At 45.4% G+C, this 26,033-nt stretch overlaps 1 protein-coding gene across 1 annotated transcript in view; it reads right to left on the bottom strand.

Moving 5' to 3' along the window:
- The window catches only part of Pdia5 (protein disulfide isomerase family A member 5), an 86,586-nt gene extending 66,078 nt beyond the window's left edge, over window positions 1-20,508 (bottom strand). Inside the window, exon 1 of the mRNA XM_004873617.3 lies at window positions 20,439-20,508. Within this exon, the coding sequence (XP_004873674.2) occupies window positions 20,439-20,483 (45 nt within the window). The 5' untranslated portion in view covers window positions 20,484-20,508. The remainder of the gene's footprint in view (window positions 1-20,438) is intronic.
- Window positions 20,509-26,033: the final 5,525 nt, after the last annotated feature.

Genomic DNA, 26,033 nt, shown 5'->3' with positions numbered 1-26,033 from the left:
AAGTTATTACAGAATTTTTCTCTGAAGAACCTGAAGAGAAAAGAAAAACAACACAGAGATAATGATTGCAACGAAAATATGAGTTCCCACTCAACACTTCATAATGAGGCTCCCAGAAGGCAAGTCCCTTCCACTCCCTCTTCACACTCCAGAGCTGCCACTCCATGGACCAGTGCCTGCTCTTCCACAGGTAACCAAAGCCCACCAACCTACCAGGGGTCCGTCTGTCTCTCTCTGTCACTGTCTCTGTCTCTGTCTGTCCATCTCTCTCTCGCTTTTTCTTTCTTTTTCTTAATGGCACTAGATATTGAACCCAGGGCCTCTGCACTGAGCTACATCCCCAGGCCTTTTAAATTTTGAGATGGGTTTTGCCAAGTCACTAAATTGCCCAGGCTGGTCTCAAACTTGAACTTGCTGGGATTACAAGCATGTGCTCACAGGTCTCTTTTGTTCCAACACAAAAGACAGAGATGAAAATAAACTAATAGAAAGATGAAACTCTGAAGAAAAGAACAACAAAATTATAATTCTCAGAGAAATAAAATGGTGCATCCATAAAAAAAGAAAAGAATGCTGTGAAGAAATTAAAAAAATCAGGAAAAATCCTTGGAAAGTAAAACTATCACAGCAACAAGTGGGGATGAAAATAGTACAGAAGAAAATTTCCTACAAAATAAAACAAAAAGACTGAGAAATAAAAACAGATAGGCATGGGCCAGGGATTTGGCTCAGCGGTTCCACCACCTGCCTCGAAAGCGGAAGGTCCCAAGTTTGATCCCCATACCCAAAACAAAAAACAAAAAACAAAACCCAAAAAAGGATAGGCATATAATAAAAATAATAAAATGGATCTATTAAGTGCAAAAGTGAAGTTAACTCCAGAAGAAAAAAGAGGAAATTTAAAAAAAAGAAAATATCCCAGAAATGAAAGATGTGAGTCTCTAGCTGAGACCCCAGCATCAAGAATAAGAAAAGACTTGTCAAGGTTCATCAACTGAAAACTTTCAGAAAACTGCTTATGAAGAGGAAATTGGGAGAATACCACATACAAAAAAAATCAGAGGTCAGAACTGGCAACAAAACAAAACAAAACAAAAAGAACAGCTCACAAGGACCCCAGAAGTCAGTGAAGCAATGCCATCATGATTCTCAGTAAGCATCACTTCCGACTAGAATTCTATACCCAGCCAAACTATTTGTCAATTATGAGAGTAGATTCACACAGACCAAAAACATCAGATCTGCAAACTTTATCGCAAAGCACTCTTAGGAAGCCACGGGAAGCCATGCTCTACCAAAATAAGAAGTAAATGAAAAATGAGAGGGACATGGAACCAAGGAAACAAAGATCCAACAGAAGAGAAAGACAAGAAGAGTTACCATGTGGATAATGAAGAGTCTGCCCAAGATAACTGTTCAGCAGGCTGCAGAGCAACCAGCCTGGACTGGAGCAAGGACAGATCATGGAGGAATATGGTCCACAAAAGAGGCAACTGGAGACTATTTTATATGTCTCTTCATATTGAGGAATTTTCATTGCTGCCATAAAAATTTTTTTTAATGAAAAATCTGAGTCAGGCACAATGGTGCATGCCTGTAATCCAAGCTTGAAAGGTTGAGAGAGGTGGGTCACAAGTTTGATGTCAGACTGGGTAATTTAAAAATACTCTGTCTTAAAATTTTAAAAAGGTGTAGGGATGTAGCTTAGTAGTAAAGTACCCTTGGGCTTGAGCCCCAGTATTGGGGAAAAGATGGGGGGGGGGGAGACAGAGAGAAGAGAGAAAGAATAGATAACAGGTAGAGCCAGGATCTGAATCCCATCCTAATTTGTCCCCAGACCTTCTCAATCCACTGCCTCTTTCTAGCCAGATGTCTTAAGTTGAGTCTAAATCCCATCACTCAAGGCTAAGATGACCAGCAACATTACTCAACCTTTCAGAGGCTTAGCAACACACATCTGATGTGGGGATAAAACCTCCCTCAAGGGATTGCTGTGAGGATGAGATGGGATAGCTTATTGAACATGCTTTATAAATCAGAAAGCACTCCAATAGAATCAGTTACAATAATATATAATCCAAATTTCCATCTCAGCAGAATGGAAGACAGAAACACGACTGGAATCAAGTGTTTCTAAATAGAACCTGCCATTGGATTCCAAAGGTTCCTTTTCCCCGAGAGTAAAACTTTCGAGGAGGAAGAGTTGAGGAATTATTTCTCCTTCAACCCACCCTGCCCAAGCTGTGCACAAGGATCCACTGCTCTTATTCAGGACACTCCAGAAGCTCACCAAAGAATTCCTTCAACTTGATTAGGTCTGTGTTATCCAACTGTTCCCAGGTGGCTAATGGACTTCAGACTAAATAGTCCATAGTTCAATGCACATGGTGATGAGAGAAAAAAAAAGTAATCTCTTGAAAAAACATCCTGACATCCTGACTCGCTGCTGTTGTTAATCCTCAGATAATCTGACCAGTTGAGAAAACCACTGCCTGGTCCAGGGCTCTGACCTGCAGACAAGCCCCAAAGCCTGGTAGGCACCTATGCCTTGTGAACCAGGGAGAAGGAAAAGACAGCATGTTCTGGGCACCAGGTGTACAGCCGGCCACGGTGACACAGTGGCCCTGCAAGAAACCACAGGAGCCTGAGTCTCAGGCTCACCTGGCTTATCTTCTATAAAACCAGTCAATCCCTTAGGCCATGAAACCATTAAGCAACCCACTTTACTGGCTGACACCAAAGCCTCTGTCCCAATGTTTACCGTGACACAGGAGAGGACTTAAGCTCTGGTAGAAATATGCTGAGCAAATTGACTTTGCTTGAAATCCATTACGGAGCACTAAACTGGAGCTGGCCTGCTTTAGAAATCTCCATGAAGGGCCTCTCTCCCCACCTTTCCCCAAAGACTAAGGTCTCTGGAGGACAGGGCCCCTGAAAACCATTAGGAAATGTTTGCCCAGTTTAATAAACAGAACAAATCACAGCCCTAGACCACACTCCTGACCTGCAGAGGTCCTGCCCAGAACATGTGATGATGTCAGTCTGTGGCAGATCACGGAACCCAGGGAGCCCACAGCATAATGAGAGCCTGGGTTGGAGCTGAGGGCAGGGAAGACAGGTGGGACTAGGCTGGGGATCCTGCTGGTCTGGCTCAAGAGCTGGCCTGGTGGGCAGGAAGCAAGTGAGAGCACGGCTGACTGCTTAGCAGGGATGGCTCAGCGACGTACAGACTCATCTGCCTGTGAAGTGGACAGGTAGTGGCCAGGAGGCTGGGGGAGGGGACAGCTGGGTAGCTGCTGAAGAGAAGGGGGAAAAAAGGGTCAATTCCGGTACTTCTAAGAGAAAAACATCAAATGTGATGCCCGTTCACAGGTTAAGCAAGGAAGGAAGAGGAAAATGTCTAACATGGCTCTGAGGATTTTGAATGGGGAGCGGTGAAGAAGATGAAGAGGAAGACGATGGCAGGTTCTGGCTGCTCGGGGTGCAGACCTGTGAGCAAGAAGGCATCAAAGACAGGTCCTCCAGGGTGCAGGCCAGGGTCAGAGGGAGCAGACTGGGGACAGCTCAGTCCAGCGGTAGAAAGGAACAGGGATGAGGAGGGGACCGACCAGACTGAGTGGTGAGAGGCGGACACCTGGGAGAACCTGGGGTGGGGTGGGAAGCAGGCTGCTGGGTAGAGCACAGGAGCTGGATGACAAGGGGGAACAAGAGGTACAGCAGGGTCAGGAGGACGGGCCATTCTGTGGAAGATAGGGGCCACAGGAAACATGGGGCTTATCTAGAAGGGCAGGATCTGAAGGTCTGAGAGCAAGAGGAAAAACAAACGCAGATTCGGGCAGAACCCAAGGAGATGAAGTCCACAGAGCTGAGATGAAAGGCCATGGTCCTCCTCAGACAGACCTCACTCTCTGGAGCAGCCACAGCAGGGGCCAACAGGGAGGCCTTCCTCCCTCTCCCTAAGGCCAAGGGAAAATACTCCCAGGCTGCTTAACCTTTCTTTTCTGGAGGAAAGGTCCAGGGAGCCCTTGATGGCCTGGCCTATAGCCCTCCTGCAGATGCCATAAGTCACAAGCCAGAAACCTCAGCAACAGCAATAATGGCTGCCAAATAACAACGGTAATGACATGATGTGCAGCCTGTGGGCTTCACTGTTGCACCCTTAGGGGGAAAGGGCGGTAATGGAAGGGTGCTCCCTCAACCAGCTACTTCCAAGCCAGTGGTGGCACTGCTCCTGTGTTTGGCAGGCTTGCGACCCACCCTAGTGACAGGAGAAACAAAGATCTTTATTCACCATGAAAACTCCTCTGACCTTCTCCGATCACAGCCTTCTTTCTGCCTGTCTCTCTGCTCTACCAGTAGTACTGATAAATAAAGACCAAGCTATCCCGACCAACTGAGCTGAGACCCATAAAACATCTCCCCAGTGCAGGGCAGAAATCTGCTGCTGGGAAACAGATGCCCCCAAAGCCTGGTCCTACTTGTATCCACTATAGACCAGTCTCCCTAACTTCTGTCATAGGGTCACTACCCTTCCCATGCTCCTCCTCCTTTGTCCAAGGCTCTCTTCAGAGCCTACCTTCATCCATGGTGCCCCCACAGCATCCTTACTCCATCCCACACAGCTGGGGCAATCATGGAGGAGTGCATCCTTGTCACCTGCCAGGGCCTTGCCCTGCTCCTGTACCAGGCATCTGCCATCTCTGGCCAACTAGCTTTGGGGTTTCTAAGCTCTGCCCTCCTCCCCACCCTTTACCATCTTCCAGATATTGCAGAAAGGGCCCTTGCTTTGAAGTCGGACAGATCTGGGGTAAATGCAGGTGCCACCATTTACAGCAGGTTTGTTACTAGCCCTCCATGTGCTGTCACTGCCTGGAAGGTGGGAAGGGTAACACTGATGCCCACCTGGCGGGTTGGTGCAGCACTGGATGAGGGGGAAAGACATAAAGAAACAGACACAATCCTTGGCATACAAAAGTACATAATGGTTGTTCATTATCTGTGTTAGTACTATTAGTGAGCAAGGGCAACAACAGAACGGGGAGCACCTCTTCCTCTCCAGGGCCTGCCTGCAATCAGTCAAACAGCAGGTCCAGGCAGGAAGGAGTGCACACGTACACACATTCAGCACCAGAAAACCTGGTGTGGCCAGGCAGCTGCACAGCGACCCTGAGCAAGAGGTCATACAGCACATTGGGAATGCACTTTCCAGGTCTTATGTGCACTGACCCTGCCCCTCACAGCAAGCCAGCAAGTGGGTACCCACCCCACTCCACCATGAGAAGCCAAAGCCACACAGGAACTATGCAGCAGAGCCAGGACTAGAACTGTGTCCCCGACTCCTAGCCAGGGGGACCTGCTGCCCTCCACCACCAGCTCCCAGACTGCTGCAACAGATGGGCTAAGCCAGGCAGGAGAGAGCCCATACCTCCCAGAGGCCATGGGGAGATGTCTCCTCCCAGATTACACTAAGCCCTGCCTTCCACAAGTCCAGGGGACCCAAGTGCATGCAGGTCCCACAAGTGGCAATTCCCCACATCTGTTCATCAGAGAGTGAGGGCAGGGCTGGGCCCATTCTCTACCTGCTCACCAGCATGAGCATTCCTCCCTCCTCACTGGGTGAGCCTGGTATCCTCCTGCCCTCACCCCAGATTGGAGTTTGACAAGGCTGGAAGACAACCAATCCATGCCGCAGTATACTCTCTGCCTAAAAAGGCTCTGTTTCTGTGGCACAAGCCAGTGCCCTCACATCCATCATCATAGATTCACCACTTGCTGCAGACCCCAGAGCTAGAGACAATTTCTCCAGAGCATCCAGCTAAGAAGGAAGATTGGGGTCCAAAGCTGAACATTTAGAAGAAGGGGCAGAGGTGGAGTGCAACCTTTTTTGCTGTCACCTGAAAAAAAGATACCCTTCTTATGCTGGAAGTTGTGAAGAAACCAGTTTTAGGTTAAGCCACATTTTGTCAAAATAGCTTATAAATGTTGGAGTCTGCAAATCTAGATGCTGAAGAAGCTGGTCATACAGGAGCTTGAGGAAACGGTCAGAAACAGAGGAGGGTCTGAATCCAGGGTCAGAGGCTGGAGTTGGCTGAGAACTTGGGGCTTTAGCTTTTGGGGGGGGGACTGTACTTGGAGTCAGAACCCCAAGTTTTGTGCTGACCTTGATAGTTACCGGCTGTGTACACCTGGGCAAGTCATCCCTCCTGCAGTCTCTGTTTCCTCCTCTGGAAGACTGAGGGGCTAAAAGTGATTTCCAAAGTGCTTTCCAATTGTGCCATTTGAGACACCCACTCTCATAGCTACTATACCATAGGCAGTTATACCCTGGGGAGAAGCTTCTGGCTTTTCCTGGGCCACCCAAGGTAAAACCCATACTTCTCAGTCTCCCTCGAAACAAGTATGGCCATGCGGCTAAATTCCAGCTGTTGGAATGTAAGCATAAGTGTTATGCAGCAGCTTTCAGAAACTGCCTCTATTAGGCATCTGATATGAGTCTTCTTAGTCACTTCCTCCTTCCTGCCAGCTGAAATTTAGACAAGATGGCTGGAACTCAAGCAGCCACCTTGAAACAGTGAAAAGGAAGGAGTTGGTAAAGATGTGAGGTTAACAAGATAGAAGATATCTAGCTCCCTGACACCAGAGAAGGATATACTAGCCCTAGAACAGCCCTCTCCTGGCTTCTATATAAGTAAAATAAATGGCACTATTGTCTGGGTCTGATGGCACACATACAGATTTGAGTACCTACAGGAACAAGAGCTTTGACTAGGACAAAATATGAATAGCTGTCCCAGTAGGGATATTTCAAATGTATAAGGCACCCAATCTTGCATTATACTTTAGATAAACTGTATCAGGAAGGAGTCAGACAAACTGTCCGGTGGGCCGGGTATTTAGCTCAGTGGTGCCACACCTGCCTTTGCAAGCACAAGGTCCTGAGTTCAGTTCCCAGTACCAAAAAAAAGAGAGAGAGAGAAACTGTCTGGGGATTGATTTACCATATGTCTTTTGATTCTTCAAGTGTTGACTCTGCCTGTTCTCAATTATATCTCAATCTGGTAACAGCTACCCACAAGCCCAAGGAGAATTAGCTGGGGATTCTATGGCTTCCCTACTTCACCCTTTTCTAGGGTGAGGAGACCCCGCACAGGCACAGACTCCTCTGGCTGAGCTGGGCTGGATGGTTTCCCTATGCAGAAATCCTCTCCACAGTGTTTATCCACCACCTTCAGCTCCAGAGTAAAGACTCACAATTCCTTGACTCAGCTGGACCTAGAAGAATTGAGTATGTTAAAGCTCTTATAGAGTCCATGTCCTCAGGTCTACCCATTTCACCTTGGATAGCCTCAGTCATTGGGAAATTGAATTCCTCCCCTCCCACCCCATCTGTCAGCTAACACATTGTAATGAAGGCCACACATCCCTCTCTGAGGACTCTCTTAGGTGAAATACTCCAATCCCTCATGTGGGACCTCAACTCCCTTCCTGTCCAGAGAGATCTTCCCTAGACACAGCCACCTGCTGATGTCAGAGCTCATCTGGATGCTGAGCCTAAAAAGAGTAATGTGCTACACTGCACTGTAATTTATTTTTTGGCAATAAATACCTATGCTTTCATAATTCAAACTACAAGAAATTAATCTAGCATGAACTTTCACAGGTGGGCCACAAGTCTAAAAAAAACAAAAAGGTTGAGAAGCACCATTACTGAATTTCTTAAAATATGAGCCCATGTCCTACACTGCTGGCAAACACCTAAACTTTTTCTTTTTAGAAAGCTATTTGGCATAATGTACCAGTTATCTTGAAAGTACCGGTGCTTTTTGACTTGGTAACTCCACTTTTGGGAATATGTCTTGAGGAAATTAGCAGAAGTTCTGACACAGAAATGACTCACACAATCCTACTCATAAGAGTCTAAGCCTGTAAACAACCTAATGGTCCAACAGCAGAAGAAGGGTTATACAAATTGGAGTAAACAACTGAAGAGAGTATTACAGCTACTTAAATAATGTTTCTAAAGATGGTTCAACGCAAAAACATTTGTCTTAGTGTTAAATTTTTAAAATAGAATTCAAAATATGCCTGGTGTGGCCACAACTTTAAGTAAACAAAATTATGCTTAGAAAAAGAGTAGAAGAAAACAAAAACTAAAGTTTTTTCTTGGATAGTTCGTATTCTTCCCCTTTATGTTTTTCTAACTCATCATATTAAGAAGGTCCCATTTCAATACTTAAAAAGTTACTACCATTTGGCTACCATTACAGAAATATCTCAAATTATCCCTCCCCATCAGAAAGTATCAAAGTATCCCTCCCCATCAGAAAATACAACTTTACAGTGAATAAACAGGGCTAGAATTCTCCTTAACCGGGGGACCAATATTAACATCAAACTGCCTCACATGTCTCCTAATATGAAGCACTGAATGGAGACATCACCAAAAATCAAATTGAGGGAAATTCTTCAAAAATGGCAAGGTCAGAAAAGACAAAGACTAAACAAGTGTTCCAGATGAGAGACTAAGGAAGGACAATTAAACGCAAGGTGTGCTTCTGGATTGGGTCCTAAACCAAGTGCATCTGGTCCTCTGTATCTGGAGGTTCATGTCTGCAGCTTCAACCAACTCTGGAAAAAAAAATTTGAAAAGAAAACTTCATCTGTACATGTACAGACTTACTAGTCCTTAAACTGTATACCAGAACAACTACTCACACAGCATTTGCATCGTACTATATATTATAAGCACACTAGAGATGATCTGAAGTACGAGACAGGGTATACATAGGCATACATACAAATACTGCACTGTGCCATTTTATAGAAGGAAGGGACTGAGCATCCACAAATTTTGGTATCTGTAGGGATCTTGGAACCCCAAGGGCCCTGAGGAACAACTATACTACCTTCCTGGTTTTGATCATTGTACTGTGGTTATAAAGAAAAGAAGGTCCTTGAATTTTAGGAAATATAAAGGATTCTTTAATTCCAAAATCCAGGGCCCATGGATTAGCCCCCAGTGACTATACTAGCTAAAAATACATAATGCATGCTGTGTGACCAGCAGCAATCTAGGCTGTTTATGGAACTGTCTGATTTAATTATCTTCGTAGGTATAAGAAGTACTTCATCACACCCATTTTATAGATAAAGAGGAACAAACTGTTCATTTCATGGCCAGGAAGCAAGGAGAACAAGGAGACAGGGTGCCAATATCCCCTTCAAGGGCATGCCCCCAGTGACCTAACTTTCTCTCACTAGGCCCTACTGCCTGAGGTTCCACCACCTTCCAACAGAACCACAGGCTGATGACCAAGCCTTGGACACATGGGCGTTTGGGGGACATTCAGATCGAAATCACAGCACTAGCTCAAGGTCACACGGCAAGTAAGTGAGTTATGATTCAGAATCAAGTCTGACAGATCCCAGCACTCAAGTTGGAGCACAAAGAAGACAGACTCTTTGAGCTATGCACATTTTACTGCTTGCTCCTATAAAAACAAGGCTAGGGCCAGGGATTTAGCTCAGTGGTTCTGCTGCCTGCTCTGCAAGTGCAAGTACCCGAGTTCGATCCCTGGTACCAAAAAAAAGTAAAAAAAAAAAAATGGGCTGGGGATTTAGCTCAGTGGTTTCGCTGCCTGCTGCGCAAGCGCAAAGACCCAAGTTCGATCCCCAGTACCAAAAAACAAAACAAAAACAAAAACAAGGCTAGCTGCATTTTCTTACAGGTTGAACATGCCTGCTCTAAAAATCCAAAATCCTAAATGCTCCAAAATCCAAAGCTTTTTGAGTGTCAACATAAGAACAGGTGGAAAATTCCACACCTGACCTGTGACATGTCACAATGCAAATGTGCTAAAAAAAATTGTATAGCATTAACTTCCAGCAATGTGTGAGACATATATAAAAGATAAATGAATGTTGTGTTTAGACTTGGGTTCCATCCCCAAGATACCTCATTATGTATGAGGTATGATCAAAAAGTGTGAATATTTTAAAATTATTTTAAATTTTACTAGAGTGAAAGACACATTGCAATTAATCTTCCTCAAAATATTCCCCTTTGCTTCAAACACATTTTCCCATTGTTCTGGCCACTTTTGGAAGCTATTATGGAAGTCTTCTTTCATTAGTGTCTTTAGTTTAGTTTAGTTATTGTAGCTGCCTGAACGTCCTCAATCAATTCAAAACGTTTATCTTTCAAGGTCATTTTGATTTTGGGGAAGAACCAGAAGTCACACCGTGCCAAATCCAGTCAACAAGGTGGATGAAGATACACCATAATGTTTTTATGAGCCTGCCTTTCCATTGGATGGCACTTGGCAGCAGCAGTCACTATATTTTGATCACACCTCATAAAGACATGAAGGAGTACTTCCAGAACTGCTTCTGAAACAGCCAAGGACTATAAGAAATGTGTTCAAAGTGAAGGGGTGTATTTTGAGGGTAATTAATGGCATTGGGCTTTTATTGTAATAAATTTTTTAAAACATTCACTGTATATGTTTTTTAAATATGTACTATATATTTTGATCACCCCTTGTATACAAATATTCCAAAATCCAAGAAAGTCCATAATCCAAAATGCTTCTGGTGCCAAGCATTTTGGATAAAAGGTACTCAACCTATATTGTGCTTTTTTAAAGAAACTACATCTTGTATTTAGGGCTACACAGTATAATAACCCCAACTCCACTCCATACTCCCCATAGAAAATGTGGCTGTCAAGAAGAGACAAGTCAGGGGCTGGACACTTGATCTGAGCACTTATAAAAACAGGTTCTTTTATCCTCAGAAGCAACTGCAGTGCATTTAACCAAGACTTACATCTCTGAAGCTTTTAATGTTTGAAAAGCCTCTTTTAGAGCCAAGAGGACCTTGGGTGGCTGCCAGCCTGGTGTGCCAGGCCTGTTAACGAGGAAGAACTGGTAGAGGGAACATTGAATTAGGCGGTGGGGAGGAGGAGGAGCAGGTGAATTCCCACTCTAGAAATCCAGCTCTGCCTCAAAGATCTGTTAATTGATAAGAAAATAACAAGTGCCCATGGCCCATGGTGTACAGCCAAGCTTTTAACACATTATCTCATTCAGTCCTCTACAGTGGGGAATCTTAAACAACGTTTACAACCTTCAGGTCTCAACCCAAGAGCCAAGTCACAAAAATCAATCCAGTGAGTGACATCAGCATCATTTATACATGACATTAAATAGAAAACATCAGAGTGTATCTTAGTAAGTCCTGGTAATCAGTGGAACATTTATATCTGCTATAATGTATGTCTGTCCTGGACTATGTTGTAAAATGTATAATTGCTCTTGCAGGAGTGGCAGTAAAAATGTTTACAAAACTGCTATAAGGACTGGGTGTGGGAGGTAGTACTATGCCCACTTTAGAAATGTGAAAACTGAGGCTCAAAGGACTTAAGAGATTCAACTCGGGTCAAGCTAAAGAAGGTCGTTGGGCCTGGGCCCTCTTTTTCACATCCCTCTATGTGAATAGTTTGCCCAGATATCCACCCACTCCTTATAGCTTCATCCAGAACAAAGCCCAAAGCCAGAAGTAGTCGTGGTCGCCTGTAATTCAAGCTCTCAGGGAGGCTGGGGTAAGAGAATTTCAAGCTCAAGTCCCATTTGGATAACTCAGCAAGACCCTGTCTCAAAATAAGAAATAAAAGAAGGGCTGGGGATGTAGCTCAGTGAGGTTCCATCCACCAGTACTGCAACAAAACAAAAGTTCCAAGTCCAAGAATCCAGCAAGTTTGCTTCTCCTTCCAATCTAGTGACTAAGTCTGACCAGTTGGAAGGAGTCACAGTGACAACCTGACCCATTCTTTCCTCTGCTACTTGCACATCTGCAATTCTCCAAATTCCTTCAGAGAAAAGCAAAACCAGTCTGTGCTCAGACCAAGTGATGTCACAGCAGACAAAAATGATACAGCTTCTGATGTGGGAAGAATTTGTTCTGTACCAATCAGTGGAGAGCAGCAACCTTACCTGGTGAAATATCACCTGCCACACAAAATAAATGCTGTCACCTGCTATGGTCTGGACCTGGAATGGCCCCCAAAGGCCTATATTTAGATATTAAAGGCTTGGTCACCAGCCTGTGGCACTACTGAGAGGTGGTGGTACCTTTAGGAGGTAGGGCCTAGTGAGGGGTTAGGTCGCTGTGGGTATGCCCTTGAAGGAGATGTTGGGACTCCAGCCCCTTGCTATCTCTTTTTGCTTCTCAGCTGCTATAAGATAGACGGGCCTCTTCTACTATATGCTTTCACTATGGTCCATTGGGCCATACAGGCCCAAATCAATGGGGCCCAGCAACCATGGACTGAAACCTAAGAAACCATAAGCCAAAATAAACCTTTCTTCCTTTTAATCTGATTATCTCGAGTATTTTTGCACAGCCATAGAAAGTCATCTAAATATTACGTTATAAATTTTATAGCTGTACCACAACTCTAAGTATAGGCTTTTCAGAATACAGATTCCTGGGCCTTATTCTTGAAGAAAATCATCACCTGGGTCTGGATGGCCCAGAAATCCATGTTTATGCACATATTCTTAAAAGTGATTTTCATCCCCAGGCAGATTAGAGAAACTTTGCCCCTGACTCATAGTTTAAAAACTCTCTCTGGACTCCATGTCACCCCCTCCTCTATTCACAGCCAGAATTTTCCATCCACCCCTCCTCCTCTGCATTCCTCATACCCCTCCAGATGACTCTTGATGAAGGTTCAACAATGACCTCCTGAACTAAAATCAAGAATATATAAAGAGCTCAAAAAATTTTAACTCCCAAAAATAAAAGACCCAATCCAAAAATGGGCAACCCAGGGGGCCAGGGATTTAGCTCAGCAGTTCTGGCACCTGCCTCACAAGAGCAAGGTCCAGAGTTCAATCCCCGGTACCAAAAAAAAAAGGGCAACTGAAATAAATAGACACTTCTCAGAAGAAACACAAATGGCCAACAAATACATGAAAAAATCCTTGTCATCTCTGGCCTTCAGAGAAATGCAAACTGAAACTCCACTGAGATACCATCTTACCCCAGAAAGAATGGTTGTCACCAAAAAACTAATAATAACAAATGCTGGCGAGGATAGAGGGGAAAAAGGAACTCTACTACATTACTGGTGGGAATGTAAATTAGTACAGCCACTATGGCAATCAGTGTGGAGATTCCTCAAAAAATTAAAAATAAAAATTCCATTTGACCTAGCTATTCCACTTCCACGTAACTTCCCAAAAGAGTTAAAGTCATCAAATTACAGGGAACATGCATACCCATGTTTACAGCACGACAATTTATAACAGCTAGAAACAGCGTATATATCCATCAAATGGATAAAATGTATTTCTTTTCTTTTTTTCCTTTGGATCAAACTTAGGATCTTGTGCTAGGCACGGTGCCATTGAACTAAATCCCCGGCCCTGTATTTCTTTATATATAGTTGAGTACTACTCTGCCATTTAAAAAAAAGATGAACTTAAGGCATTCCTAGGTAAATGGATGCAATTGAGAACATAATGCTAAGTGAAATATGTCAGACACACAAGCTTAAGTATCATATGGTTTCTCCTATATGAGAAACACTATAATATACATATACACATATATATATATATGTGTGTGTGTGTGTGTATATTCTTGTCATCCTGTGGATGTGAGCATGTGTGTATCCTGTGCCTTTCTTGACTGCCTGCATCAGGTGCAGGATCCCTGTTACATCTACACTTTCTCTTCCCAGCACTTACTACTTGAATGAAGCTATTAGTCAGTAGCCCTCCAGCTAGGCCACTAGAGGAAGGGATAGTCTCTGTCTTATTTATCATTACCTTCCCCAGTGCTTTAGCATGGGCCTGGCTCATAAAGATCCACAGGGAAATACCTGTTTGGAAATAAACAAGTACCTGTTTTATGAACAAGCATAGGATGCTGATGCTGGTCCCTGCTCCCCTACTGTGGACACATGTATAATACTCTGCCCAGGACACAGCAAGATTAGGCCCCTTAGTGACATCCAACCTGCTGGTCCCTGGGGACGCTCGCCTACTTGGACTGACAAGAGAGCTTTCCAGCCCAGCCCAGCCCCCACCTGGACTCAGTTGCTGGGTCACCTGTATGTTTGAGCCCCAGCTTGGGACTCTCAGCCTGGATCTTCAATTAGCATCTTTCAACAAGGACACAAGGACTTGCTCACTCATTCAAGATACCAGGGGCTGGAAGAAGTGTGGGACTTTTTGCAGGGAATGGATACTCCACCCCTGCCCCAGCAAGCTGTAATGAATGAAAACTGCACCTACAACTGCGACCTCAGCACGAGTTTGAGCAATAAAAAGATGGAAAGAGGCTATTCTAACCTCATGCCATCTGAGTGTCATTAACCCCCCACTGCATGATTGCAAGGCTAACGGTTGCAAAAGCTCACACTGACGTGTGGCATCGGATGGAGCTACTGGGGAAGAGGAAGCCACTGTGTGCCTAGATGGCTGCCCCTCCTCCTGGGCCAAGCTAAAGAGCAAGCAACATGGACCCTCAGGAAAACAGCTGCCAAACGTGGCTGCTTAAACCTCCAAGTGAGCCACTGTGCACCCCAACCTGATCTTCTGTGTCTTCACCTTCCCGGTCACACACGCCTCTGATCTTGTGGAATATTATACTGCTTCCCATCTCTCACCACCCACCTGCCCCTCTCTAGGGGTCACAGTGCTTTACCAGTGTCCCTCACCAAGTTAACTTGGACTCAACACCATGCTTACATGGTGGAGATGGTCTGTAAACCAGTAGCCAGAGGCCCCAGTGTGTGCTGCAGGAGGGGCCAGCCCAGCCTGGGTGAGCAATGGTGCTCCCTCCCTCCCCATGGGCCCCAAGATACCAGGGGTGCAGGGGTAGCGGGGAGGACCAGGCAATGTAAAAGAGCTTCAACCCTCCTTACACCCTGGCACCCATCTCCAACCTGTTATCACCTAGCCTCAAAAGCCACCATAACCACTAAGCCAGACACAGAGCTCCACAGAACAAATCACAAAGCCCAGGTGAACTCCAGAGGGATTGGTGTGGTTGGCCTCTAGGTCTCAAGGGAGGATCTGTTGTCACAAGGAAGGGGGCAGAAAGGTAGTGGCTTAAATTCTTAGCCCCTCTGCTCACACCACTCCCCACGACCCCACAAGAGCATGTCGGGGGGCTTGGGGGACACCAGGCAAGTCAGGGGCCAGTTCAAGGAACTTGGGGGGAATCCCAGCAGGACAGGGCCCCACCCGGCACCCATGCCACCTCCCGCTCACATATGGCCTCTGGCTGGTGCAGGGTCAGTGCCCACCACCTGCTCTCCCCTCACTTCCTCATTACCTCGGATTCAACAGCTTGCAAGGCTGCAGTGGCTCCCAGTGATCAGGCATTTTCACACGCCAAGCACTGTGCTTTGTGCTTCCTGTGCTATTTCTCATCCTTTTAACTCTGCAAGATGGATATCATTACCACCATTTACAACCAAGAAAAGTGAGGCAGGGCTCAAGGCCACTCGGCTCCTGAGCATTTTGCTGGCTAAAGGCCTGAGCTCTTTCCACCACATCACACTTGACTCCACCTTGTAGATTACAGGGAGGAAAGCAGGAGGATGAAAGTGTTGTTCTGGGAAAAGTAACCCAGCCCCAGCCCCCAGGGCCCCCCCAACCCAGCCCAGCATGGGGCCTGACTGATGTTATGAAAAGGGCTGCTTGCATCATATCTCTCCATTGTCTACAGAATTCAGTCCCCAGGGCTACACTGGGCATTTAAGGTTCCTTGCAATCCTCTTTCCCAGTTTCTTCCCTTCCCCAGACTCAAATTCTCTTCTGCCCAGCCTGAGCTCCTCATTTCTCACATCTCCATCCTGTAGACTTCCTTTCCCCTCCTGAACATTCACTCTGTGTGCTGAGCACACACTGGGATGCCTGAATGCCAGGCCCTGGGCTAGGTGCTGGGGACACAGCAGCCCGACAGGATCCCTGCGGTCACAGAGTTCAAAGTAAGGCCAGTTACCACCTCACTCCTGGGGCCCTCTCTGGTCACTTGCTGCCCCACTGGCTGACCCCATCCTGAATCCCAGCAGTCAGCCCTTGCCATTCAAGTGGCACTCAGCCATAACTCCACCTATGCGACTGGTCTGTTTTAAGACTTCCTCTGTAACGTGTTTATTTCTGTGGGAAAAGTGCACTCTGAGTTCCAAACAGTATTATAAATGGCATTAGGTCCCCAGGCCAGCCCACAAAAGCCTATTAAATACATAACGGTCCCAGAGAGGTGCAGAACCAAAGCCAGCATACCTTAAAAGCTCTGCAGGAGAGATCAGGGGCAAATATCTGCTTTCTGGACCTCCACTTGCCCTCCCCTGGGTCTGGGCTTTGAGCTACCATCAGGGACAGAGGCAGGGAAGAAGTCAGAGGTGGGGAAAGCAAAAGACAGACGTGTGTGAAAAATCCAATTTATAATTCAGGTCTGGCTTCACTCCCAGCTCTGCCCTTATTAAGTGGGTGGCTGAGACTCCTGCCTTTGGGAGCCTCATAAAATGAGAGAGTTGAGGGGATGAGTGTGGAGCCCAACGGTAGAGCCCTTGCCTAGCATGTACAGTACCCTAGGTTCCGTCCCCAGCACTGAAGAATGAAATAAGAAGGCTAAGCAGATCAGCTCTCAGACTGTTGAATCCCAACAGACTGTATTTTTAAAAATATATAAATAATATGTACTATGTATTTTTAAATAATTTTATCAAGAAAGATTTTTTTAAGGAAATTACAATATACTATTGTCGACAGTTTCATTTTTGGAGAAAAACACTGTAAACATCCCACCAAAATATGTACATGAAGCCAGGAAAATGGACAAGTGTTTTAACTGAAAATATTTGGATTCATGGGAAAAAAAAATCATTCACCATTGATATTTTGCCAATTTGTCTGCAGACTAGTAAAAACAGCCTGGCTCGGTCCTTGGCCTGACATTTGAGAACCACTGAACTGGAGATGTGCTCTCTGGCTGACATTTCTCCAAGCTGGACAGTACTGTATGGCAATCAGCATGCGCTGGCCTTAGGGAAAGCCCTGCTGCCGGGAGGAGGAGGAACAGGACTACAGCCCAGAAGCAGGCAGTCAGGTGCAGGGCTGCGGCAGGACTCCAGCAGGACTCCAGGCCTCCTTTCCCCACTGCAGCCTGATGGACAGGGGCATCAGCTTGGGAAACATAGGGCCTAATTTGGTCCAGGTATCGACAGTGCCATTTTCTACCCTGGTATTCTTTCAGAAGGCTTAGGGAAGGCTCTCAAAGAGACCTCTTAGAAAATATCTAACATTTCTGTTAGAAATGAATACATATTCATTTGGACAGTACAAGAAAGCATAAGCAAAAAAGTAAGCAAAGGTCATTCACAACTCCACCTTCTAGAAAAATCACTTACTATTTGATGCACCACTAATTCTTCAAATACATAACTTAGAGACTGAGGTTTATATCCTGCTTTTCCAATAACCACACTTGAGATGTTCTTCATCAGCATAACATATTTTAACAATACACATTATATCCTAGTAAATATATTCTTTTAAAAACTTGCAATGAACTGAATGTGTCTACCTAGACTTCCTATGTTGAAATGCTGCCCCCCATTGTGACAGTATCCAGAGATGGGGCCGCTGGGATATCATTAGGCCATGGGGAGAGCCCTCATAAATGGGACCAGTGCTCTTAAAAAGGAGGCCCAAGACGGCTCTCCAGTCCTCTTTCTGTCACATAAGAATACAACCTCACTGTGTCTAGTGTCTACTGTACAACTAGACCATACAGCAGTCTACAGCCAGGAAGAGGGTCCTCCCCAGGACCTAACCACGCTAGCACACTGATCTCAATCTCCAGAACTGTGTGAAATAAATTTCTGTTACTTATAAGCCATGTGTATTCTATGGTGTATTTGTTATGTGTATTCTATGGTGTATTTGTTGTGTGTATTCTATGGTGTATTTGTTATAGTAGGCCAAACTAACAAACATCACTTCCCATGGTATGAAGAGCACCAGAAGTTATTTAACCATGCTGCTACTGTTGAGCATTATAACTATTCCCATATTTTTGCTACTATAAAAAACATAGTGATTGTATATCTCTATACACAAATCTCTGCAGACACCTTTATATAGTGGACCCCCTTGTCCAAGGAGGAGAGTTCCAAGTTCAAGATGCTTGAAGCCACAAATGGTACCAAACTTTAGATATACTGGTTTTTCCTATACATACACAGATATAAGAAAGTTTAACTTAGGGGCTGGAGGTTTAGCTCACCGGAGCCAGCGCCTCCTGGCAAGTGCAAGGTTCTGAGTTCAATCCTCAGTACCAAAAAAAAAAAAAAAAGTTTAACTTATAACTTAGGCATAATAAGGGATTAATAATAAAATGGAACAATTATAACTATACTGTAACAAAAGTTATATGGATATGGTCTCTCATTTGAAATATCTTATTATACTATACTTAGCCTTCTTGTTGACTATGGGTAATTAAAACCTCAGAATGTGAAGCTGAGGATAAAGGGGGCCACTGCACTTCACCACTGTACTGTACCTCGGGTCATGGCCCTGTGCTGCACATACAACAGCCCTCAGTAAATAATGAACAAATAAACCCAATCTGACTGAAGGGACCCAGGAAGCCTCATCAGATGGGCTCATCACTGCCCCTGCAGGCTTGTTCCCTCTACCTCACACCTACTAAGCTCAGGGAAAGGAGATGAAAACTGCCCCAGCTCAGGACTCCAGGTCTAGTGTGCTCTCAACAAACCTCCCTGCTTTTCCACACCGCTGAGAGCATCTGCAGAATTCCACTGCCAGGTTAGCCACATTCCCTCTGACTGCTCAGCCCACCTTGGAAGGCCAGAGCTGATCCTCCTTCTAAATTAAATTACTCCTTTAAATTATCATGTGGCTCCCATTTGGTGGAGGGTCCCAGCAGGTATTAGCACTTGGTACTTCTGTCATTATTTGCTCACAGGTCTGATAACCTACCCAGCCCCGGGCAACACCAGAGGGAAGGCACAAAGTGTATTTTTGTTCCCCACCCAAAATCCAACTCTGTTAAACAGTGTGGTTGGTAAATGAATGTTTGTTGAATGAAGCATCAGATTCCCAAGACTTTATTTTCACAGGTTGGAGAGAAAAGGAAAGGAAAGAAAGCAGGGCCCCTTGAAACAGCCCAAGTGTGAAGAGCTGATGGGGCTCAGAGGCAGATGGCCCTGTCCCCTGCTCTGCCCTACCTGGCCTGGAGACCTGCCAGACCCACTGGATCCAGGAATTGATGGCAAACAGCTCCAGCACAGCCAGACACAGTGAAGTGCAGAGGCCCCATCTAGATCTAACCTGGCTAGATCCTAGAGGGAGAAAGCACTAGGGGAACTGGGAACCTCTTTCCCCACCCACTTCCAGACAACTGGAAGATAAGGGGGCACTACTCAGTGTGATCCCAAAAGGTCAAGGAATCAGGAGATGGAAGAGCTTAAAGCCACTCAATCCCCACTCTTTTTCTCCACCCATTTGCCCCGCATCTTTGCCACACCCAAAGAGGGGGAAAAACTGAAAAAAAATCTAGGTTGGTGAGGATGCCAAGAGCAAGAAATTCCCTGAACTTCAGGAAAAAAGGAGTCAGGATGGTCTTAACATCAGAGGGACCAGAAGTTAGGGAGAGATGTGGAAGAAGGCCAAGACTTGAATTCTACCACACCCCCAAAGAACACCAGGGATGGAAGCCGGTCCTGACTCCGCAGAATACACCCATCCCACCTCTCCCGGGGATGCCCTGGAGGACCTCGAAGTGCCCCAAATCCTCTTCCACAGCCTTCCCACCCCTCCCAGGCCCCTGACACCACCCCTCTTCACTCCTGTACGATTTTACAGAGATTTCCCATCCGACTCCACAGACAACCTTGGCAGGGGTTATCTTCACTGTCCCCATCCCCTGAGTGAAGAAACCAAGTCAGGGACATTAAATGATCCGCCGCGCCACACAGGCAGAAAGTGGCCGAGGCTCCAGCCAGTGTCAAATGTGAGTGGGGCACAACTCCTCTGGGCGGCGACCCCACCCTGCCTTCCAAGCCGAGCCTGTGGGCGGAGGCCCAGGTGCCAAGCCAGCCAGTTTCCAGTCGCCTGGAGTCGAAACCAAGAACAAGAGGGCTCCTAAAACGGGGTTCCCGGCTGCGCAACGCGGACGCACCCCTATCGCACCCCACACTCACACAGGTACAGGGGTCGGGAGTCTGAGGCGGGGCGCACTCCCCAGCCTGCGGGTGTCCTGCCCTGGCTGGTGGCGCCCCCGGACCGAAGCCCCGGACCGGTCCCCCCGCAAAGTTGTGCCATATGCAAGTACCCTGCTAAGCAGCTTCCAGCGCCCTGGACCCCGCCGGACCCCACTCTGCAGCTCACCCAGATCGCCAGTAGCAGCGCCCACGCCGGCCCGGCCCGTGCCATCCTCGCCGCCGGTGCCCACCGCCGGCTCGGATCTCCACTCGCGCAGCTCATCCGCCCGCTGACTCCACCGTAGCCAACAGCCACCGCCACTTCCCCACCGCTCCCCGCCTCCCAGTTCCCCGTGCCACGTCTGCCAAAGCATGCGCACCAGGCGGGAGTTGCCTGAGCACTGCTCCATGGGAGTTGTAGTTCGCAGCCAAGGAGCGCGGCACTTGCCTGGGTGGACTTGGCCCAGCGTCAGGTCGAGGCTGAGGTGAATGAGAAGGGCAGGGTCAGTGAGTAAGCGAAGGCATTAACTGCGGGGCTTACTGCCTGGAGGAGCTCATCCAACTCACAGAAGTTAAGTTTTATTTGCCCACTCTGTGGATTAGGAGGCAGCCCCCAAATATAAGTACAGTACTTTGACCCAGATCACACAGCCTGTAAATAAATGTCAGAGTCCGGCACGTCTGGTGAAAGACAGAAAACGCCCTGATCTCTGCCTCTAACGCTCCCACCCGCCTTTTCTTTCAGCAAAAGTTTATTGAGCAGTTGGAAAATTTTTGGCGATTCCTCAAAAAGTTAAACATATATTAGGTATGGACTCAAAAAAATTGAAAACTGGTATTCAAGCAAATGTGTATACACCAGTATTTGTAACAGCTCTGTTTACAACAGCTAAAGGCAGAAACAACCCAGATGTCCTCAAAGGATAAATAAAGAAAATGTGATGCATCTCTACAATGAAATAGTAATCAGCCGCTAAAAGAAATGAAGTACTGATACATGCTACCATGTGGACAAAGCTCAAATAGTATGACAATAAAAAAACCTAGACACAGTAGGGTATGATGGCACAGGCCTGTAATACCAGCCACTTAGGAGACAGAGGCAGGAGGATCGAAAATTTGAGGCTACCTTGAATAATTTAACTAGATCCTCTCTCAAAGTTAAAAAAAAGTTTTTAATTAAGATTTGGGATGTAGCTCAGCACTCCCTGGGTTCAATCCCCAGTAGTAGAGGAATAAGAAAAAGAAGGAGAAGTAGAAGAAAGAGAAGAAGGAGGAGGAGGAGGATTTAGACATAAAAGTTGAAGATTGCATGATTATATTTATATGAAATATCCAGAATGGGCAAATAATAGAGACAGAAAGCAGATCAGTGGTTGCCCAGGGCTGGGGAAAGAGGGAGTGAGAAGTGATGGTTTAGTGAACACAGGAACTCCTTTGGAAGTGATAAGAATACTTTGGGTGATGGTTGCACAACATTGTAAATGTACTAAATGCCACTGAATTGTACACTTTAAAATGATTTGATATTATGTGGATGTTATCTCAACACACAAATCTAAAAGAAAAATCCCTTTATTGAACCTATTCTATGTGCAAAAACTCATACAAACAGGTAGGCCAGAGATACGCACTAGTGACATGGTTAAGGGGAGTGCACAGTAGGAGGGGGCCAGGTTAGGGCTGAAATATCATTGTCCACCACCTTCTAGAGGCTCAAAACCAAACCTAGAGGTCATGCCTGACTCAGCCCTCTTCTCACAGACCCATAGTGTTGCTCACCATGTCCTTCCTGTCAGGTCTGCCTCCAAAATGTATCTCTTCTGCCACCCCCTGTGTTGAAGTCCCTGACATATCTCACCTAGGTGAGGGTAACAGTCTAAACAGTGTGCCTGTATCTTAGTTACTGTCTTCATCACTGAGACCAGTACCTGACGCCCACAATCCAAAGGAGAAGAGATTTATTTTGGCTCACAGTTAATAGAGGTTTCAGCCCATAGTTGGCTGGCTCCAAGACAGAGGGCATGGTGGAGGGGCCTGGAGAGAGGAAAGCTGCTCACCTCGTGGTATCCAGGAAGCAGAGAGTCCAGGGAGGAGCTGGGAAGGGGGATTCACCCTTCAGGTCACACTCCAGTAACCAGCTTTTTCTGATCAGACTCCCACCTCCTAACAGCAAGTCAGCTATAAAACCCCATAATCCAATCACCTTCCAAAGGACCCATCTATGATCCATGAAGCTTTAGGGGACAGCTAGATATAAACCATAACAACCTGCTTTTTTCTCAGTAATCTACGTGGTAAGATCATTTGAATCTTGTTTGTCACTCCCTGAAGCCCTCCCATGGCTTGGTCCTATTACCCTTAGAATAAAACCAAATTCCTTCCACGACCTGAATCCCTGCATGGTCTGGGCACCTTCCCTCCAAGCTACATCGCCTGCACAACCCCACCCAGCCCCCTTGGCTCCAGTTATGCACCCCAGCATTTCCTGCCCCTCCCCTCCCTGCAACACCCCCACGTGGGGATTTATGTTCTTCCTGTTCTCAGAGGGTCCCAACATTTCCTTTGGCCTTTGCCTCACTGGTGGCTCCTAATCTCCAGAAGTTTTCCTCTCTGCTCCCCTCCTTCCACAGGCCATTCAAGAGCAACCTTATCAAGAGGCAATTTCACTGTCCCCAGCTGAACCCCTTATTCCCTAGCTCGGGTCTTGCTGATGGCCGCACCAGCCCTTTCCACAATCAGAAATTATAGTCAGCCCTCTGTACCCAAGGGTTCCTTGTGTGGATTCAAAAACTGTGGGTAGGAAATATTTAAAAGTAGTTGTATTTTTGCTGGACACACAGACGTTCTTTTCTTGTCATTATTCCCCAAATAATATAACACCTAGGTACCTTGTATTAGATATTATAAGTAATCGAGAGATGATTTAAAGTATACAGGAGGATTACACAGGTTACAGGCAAATATTATACCATTTTATATTAGGCACTTGAGCATGAATTTTGATGCCACAGGGTTTCCTGGAACCATTCCCCCATGAATACTTAGGGATGGTATACTTAACTGTTGTGTTCATTGTCTACTGCCCCAACCTGAATGTAGGTTTCACTTGCCCACCACCTCACTTCCCATTACTTCTGGAGCCTGGCACAGGGCCGGAGCCTCACAGGTGGTTTCCAATGCTGTTTTTATGAATAGCTGGATGATTGAATGAGGTAATATGCTGGGAATTGCAGAAATTCCTAAAGAAGCATGGAGGCAGGGCTTCTTTGGCATGCTGTACTGTGCAACCTCAAGCTCATGACCTGCTTGTGGTTCTGGTGACACACATGAAGGTGTCAGTGAGTCAAAGGCCAAAGAAAATGTTGGGAAGATGTAGAAGAACTGGGACCCTCAGACATTGCTAATAGAAACATAAATGGTTTAATCACCTAGGATAACTGTACTTGTACAAAATATGTTCAAAAATGGCCATCAGAGAAATGAAAATTAAACCACACTAAGATTCCATCTTACTCCAGAAAGAATGACTATCGTCAAGAAATCAAATGCTGGTGAGACTGCAGGAAAAAGGAACTCTGCTACATTGTTGGTGGGAATGTAAACTAGTACAACCACTATGGAAATCAGTATGGAGTTTTTTCAAAAACTAAAACTAGAAATTCCATTTGAAGTAGACGAATTGATGAGACAGCAGGGGATACTGAGGCACATTGTTAGAGAGGATTAATGAGTCACTGTGGTATGTGGTCCAAGTTGATGAGCCTACTAATGTTGACACCAAAGCAACAATGCTTGCTTTTATGTGATATATTTTTCAGCAGGATCTGCTTGAGGGTACATTTTGTGCACTTTTGTTGCCAACAAACTACAACTACAGAACTGTTCAAGTTGTTGGATGATTACACGTCAGGAAAACTGAGTTGGTCATTTTGTGTTGGTGTATGCACAGGCAGAGCAGCTGCCATGACTGGACAGAGTTCTGGTTTCTCTACTCAGGTCAAAGAGGTCACTTCTGAGTGTGAGTCTATACAGTGTCATCCGTAGAGAAATTCTGGCTACCTGAAAAATGTCATCTGGAGTTACAACATTTTGCAGGATGTGATTAAAGCTATCAATCACATTAAAGTACAAACCCTTAACTCACATCTATTTGCACAACTCTGGGGGGAAATTAATATAGAACACACACACATTCTCTTATACACAGAAGTCAGATAGCTTTCTAAGGGTAGATCATTGGCCAGAGTTTTTGAGTTATAAAGGCCACTGCAGAAGTTTCTTTTAGAAAAATAGTCACCATTGGCAGCACATTTCAGTGACACAGAATGGGTCTCAAAACTTGTGTACTTGTGTGACATATTCAACCTACTCAGTGAACTTAGTCTGACTTCAGGGGAGTACAACTATGTTCAAGTTATCAGATAGAGTGGCTGCATTCAAAACCACACTGGAGTTACGGGAGTGATGAGTGACTATTGGGATTTTTCATGTTTTGAACATTAGCACAGCTTTTTTTTTTTTTTTTGGTACTGGTGCTCGAACTTGGGTCCTTGCGCTTGCGAGGCAGGCTGCAGAACCACTGAGCTAAATCTCCAGCCCAGCACAGCTTTTGAGAGACTGAACCAAAGCCATCTTTCTCCTGGCTGATGCGTGATCACCTATCTCAGCTTTCTAAAGAGTTTGAGCATTGCTTCCAAACCACAAAAGAACCCTGAGCTGAGAAGGAATGAATCTCAATCCATTTGTGAATAAACCAGGTGAATCAACTTTATCCGTGCCAGAAAAGAATCAACTGCTTGAGATCACAAATGACAGTGGCCTTAAAAGTATGTTTGAGACAACTTTAAGTCTCTATATGTTCTGGATTAAAGTCATGACAGAATATCTTGAGATTGCCACGAAAGCACTGAAAAGTCTGTTTCCATTTCCAACCTCCTATCTTTGTGAAGCAGGGTTTTCTGCAATGACAGCAACTAAAATGAGACTACAAGGTAGATTAGACATAGCAACACACTTCAACTGTCACTGTCTCCTGTCACCTCCAGATAGGACTGTCTAGTTGCAGGAAAACAAGCTCAGGGCTCTCACTGATCCTCCATTATACTGTTGTATAAATATTACATTGTATAATTATTTCAGTATATTATAATGTAATAATAATAGAAATAAAGTACATAATAAATGTTATCCACTTGAATCATCCCCAAACCATCCCTCCTCCCCCTGGTCTGTAGAAAAATTGTCTTCCACAAAACCAATCCATGGTGCCAAAAAGGTTGGGAACCACTGCTAAAATATTCTATGCTGTGATTAAATGATGGCTGCATGATGGTCGACATACATAAAAAGTAATTTATTAATTGATCTGAATTAATTATTTGAACTGTAATGCTAAGACTCATAGACTCAATTTTTTTTTCTGTACTGGGGATCGAACTCGGGACCTTATGCTTGCAAGGCAGGTGGTGACACCACTGAGCTAAATCCCTGACCCTCAATTTTTTAAAACTCTAAACAATGAAGGGTGGGGTGAATCTACTAATCTTCAGGATTACCTGTAACTCTAGTCTCTTCTGAGTCTAAGACTAGCTAAAAGCTCCAGATCCAGGGAGCCCCAACCTCCACTGAAATTTAACTGTCTAAAGGAGAAAGCATTTAAGGAAAGAAAAAGGGAAAGAAGCCATGCACGTGTGAGCCAGAGAACCAGAGGGCAAGGGACTGAGAAGGAAAAATAAAAATTGCCAAGAAAACAGGCCATTTCACTCTGCAATTGAAAAAA

Source organism: Heterocephalus glaber, unplaced genomic scaffold, assembly GCF_053883595.1.
Source record: "Heterocephalus glaber isolate CG9 unplaced genomic scaffold, H.glaber_assembly_v1.0 deba00000122, whole genome shotgun sequence".
Lineage (NCBI taxonomy): Eukaryota > Metazoa > Chordata > Mammalia > Rodentia > Bathyergidae > Heterocephalus > Heterocephalus glaber.
Note: the sequence above shows the minus strand (reverse complement) of the source record. Positions and strands in the feature narration are given on the sequence as shown.